At 48.6% G+C, this 957-nt stretch overlaps 2 protein-coding genes across 2 annotated transcripts; one reads left to right on the forward strand and one right to left on the reverse strand.

Annotated features, from left to right (window-relative positions):
* Positions 1-74: 74 nt before the first annotated feature.
* On the reverse strand, positions 75-353 carry Tsp_04948 (putative translation initiation factor IF-2; the record flags this gene model as incomplete). The annotated part of the gene is made up of 2 exons (XM_003369488.1): positions 302-353; positions 75-212 (listed from the first exon to the last, which is right to left on the reverse strand). Coding segments are annotated over exons 1-2 (190 nt in total), but the record flags the coding sequence as incomplete, so codon positions are not given.
* A 184-nt stretch (positions 354-537) lies between these two features.
* Tsp_04949a (conserved hypothetical protein) lies at positions 538-939 on the forward strand (the record flags this gene model as incomplete). Its single annotated transcript, XM_003369489.1, has 2 exons — positions 538-648; positions 807-939. Coding segments are annotated over exons 1-2 (244 nt in total), but the record flags the coding sequence as incomplete, so codon positions are not given.
* Positions 940-957: the final 18 nt, after the last annotated feature.

The following is a 957-nucleotide window of genomic DNA, read 5'->3' on the forward strand; positions in this document are numbered from 1 at the left end:
TTCCAGATCAACTGTTGCTGCTGTTGTTGAACCTGGCCGGACTAAATGATTATTATAGGCGTGGTTGATTTTACCGTTGTTTTCCATGATTTGTTGAGATCTGTTGGCAAATGCCGATCTTATTCCATCCTTCTTGTGCCTACTACGCCTTTTTTTCGAACGTAAATTCTTTGGTGTATCTGATTGAGTTGTATCATCTGCTTCGGAACCCACTGAAATACAACCCCCCCTTTTCCAAGGAAGACGACAACACCATACGTATATATATATATATATATGATTATTAAATATGTGATGATACTTCCTGAAACATGAGGGTGTGATGAGATGAGATTATCCTGCCTGGCGGTCATGTGCTTGTTCTTCTTGGTGCTGTCCGGATACTCTGACTATTGAGGAACGGATGATGATCAGCCTGATGCACACTCGCTTCACCGATACTCCCTTGGAGCCTTTCCTCCTCTAGCGTCTCTCCAAAGGAACCTACATGCGTCCCTTTCTTCCGGATGAAGACCCACCTGCAGATACATCTTTTCGATGTCTGCCTGTAGTCCAACCCCAGAAGCGACGAAAACGCAGCAGGATTCCCATCAGTTCGACGTGGAGATTCAGTCCGGACTCCAACTGATCGTTCAGCGAGGTTCCTCGGTGAACCGCTGATCCGTCGAACACTATTCGACATTTCCGCTTTCCCGTGGTGCCCTACTGGCACACCACGTGTTGAGGCAGGTACCACGTTTTCCCCGGCGTGCTTGATGCCGGTGCTTCCTCAGCCCATCCGTTATCAAGGTCCGACTGTATGACAGTTGTGTAGTCTTGGTGAAGTCCGGAATCTTTGCTCAGCCATAGGGACACGGATCAGTATCGCCGAATTGCGGTGGCGTAATTATTCGGCAGGCTGGCCAAGCCAGGCTTCCACAGTTGTCCCATTGAGTACCGGTTTCCGTCAAAGGAGAG

This window comes from Trichinella spiralis (assembly GCF_000181795.1).
Source record: "Trichinella spiralis strain ISS 195 chromosome Unknown Scfld1557, whole genome shotgun sequence".
NCBI lineage: Eukaryota > Metazoa > Nematoda > Enoplea > Trichinellida > Trichinellidae > Trichinella > Trichinella spiralis.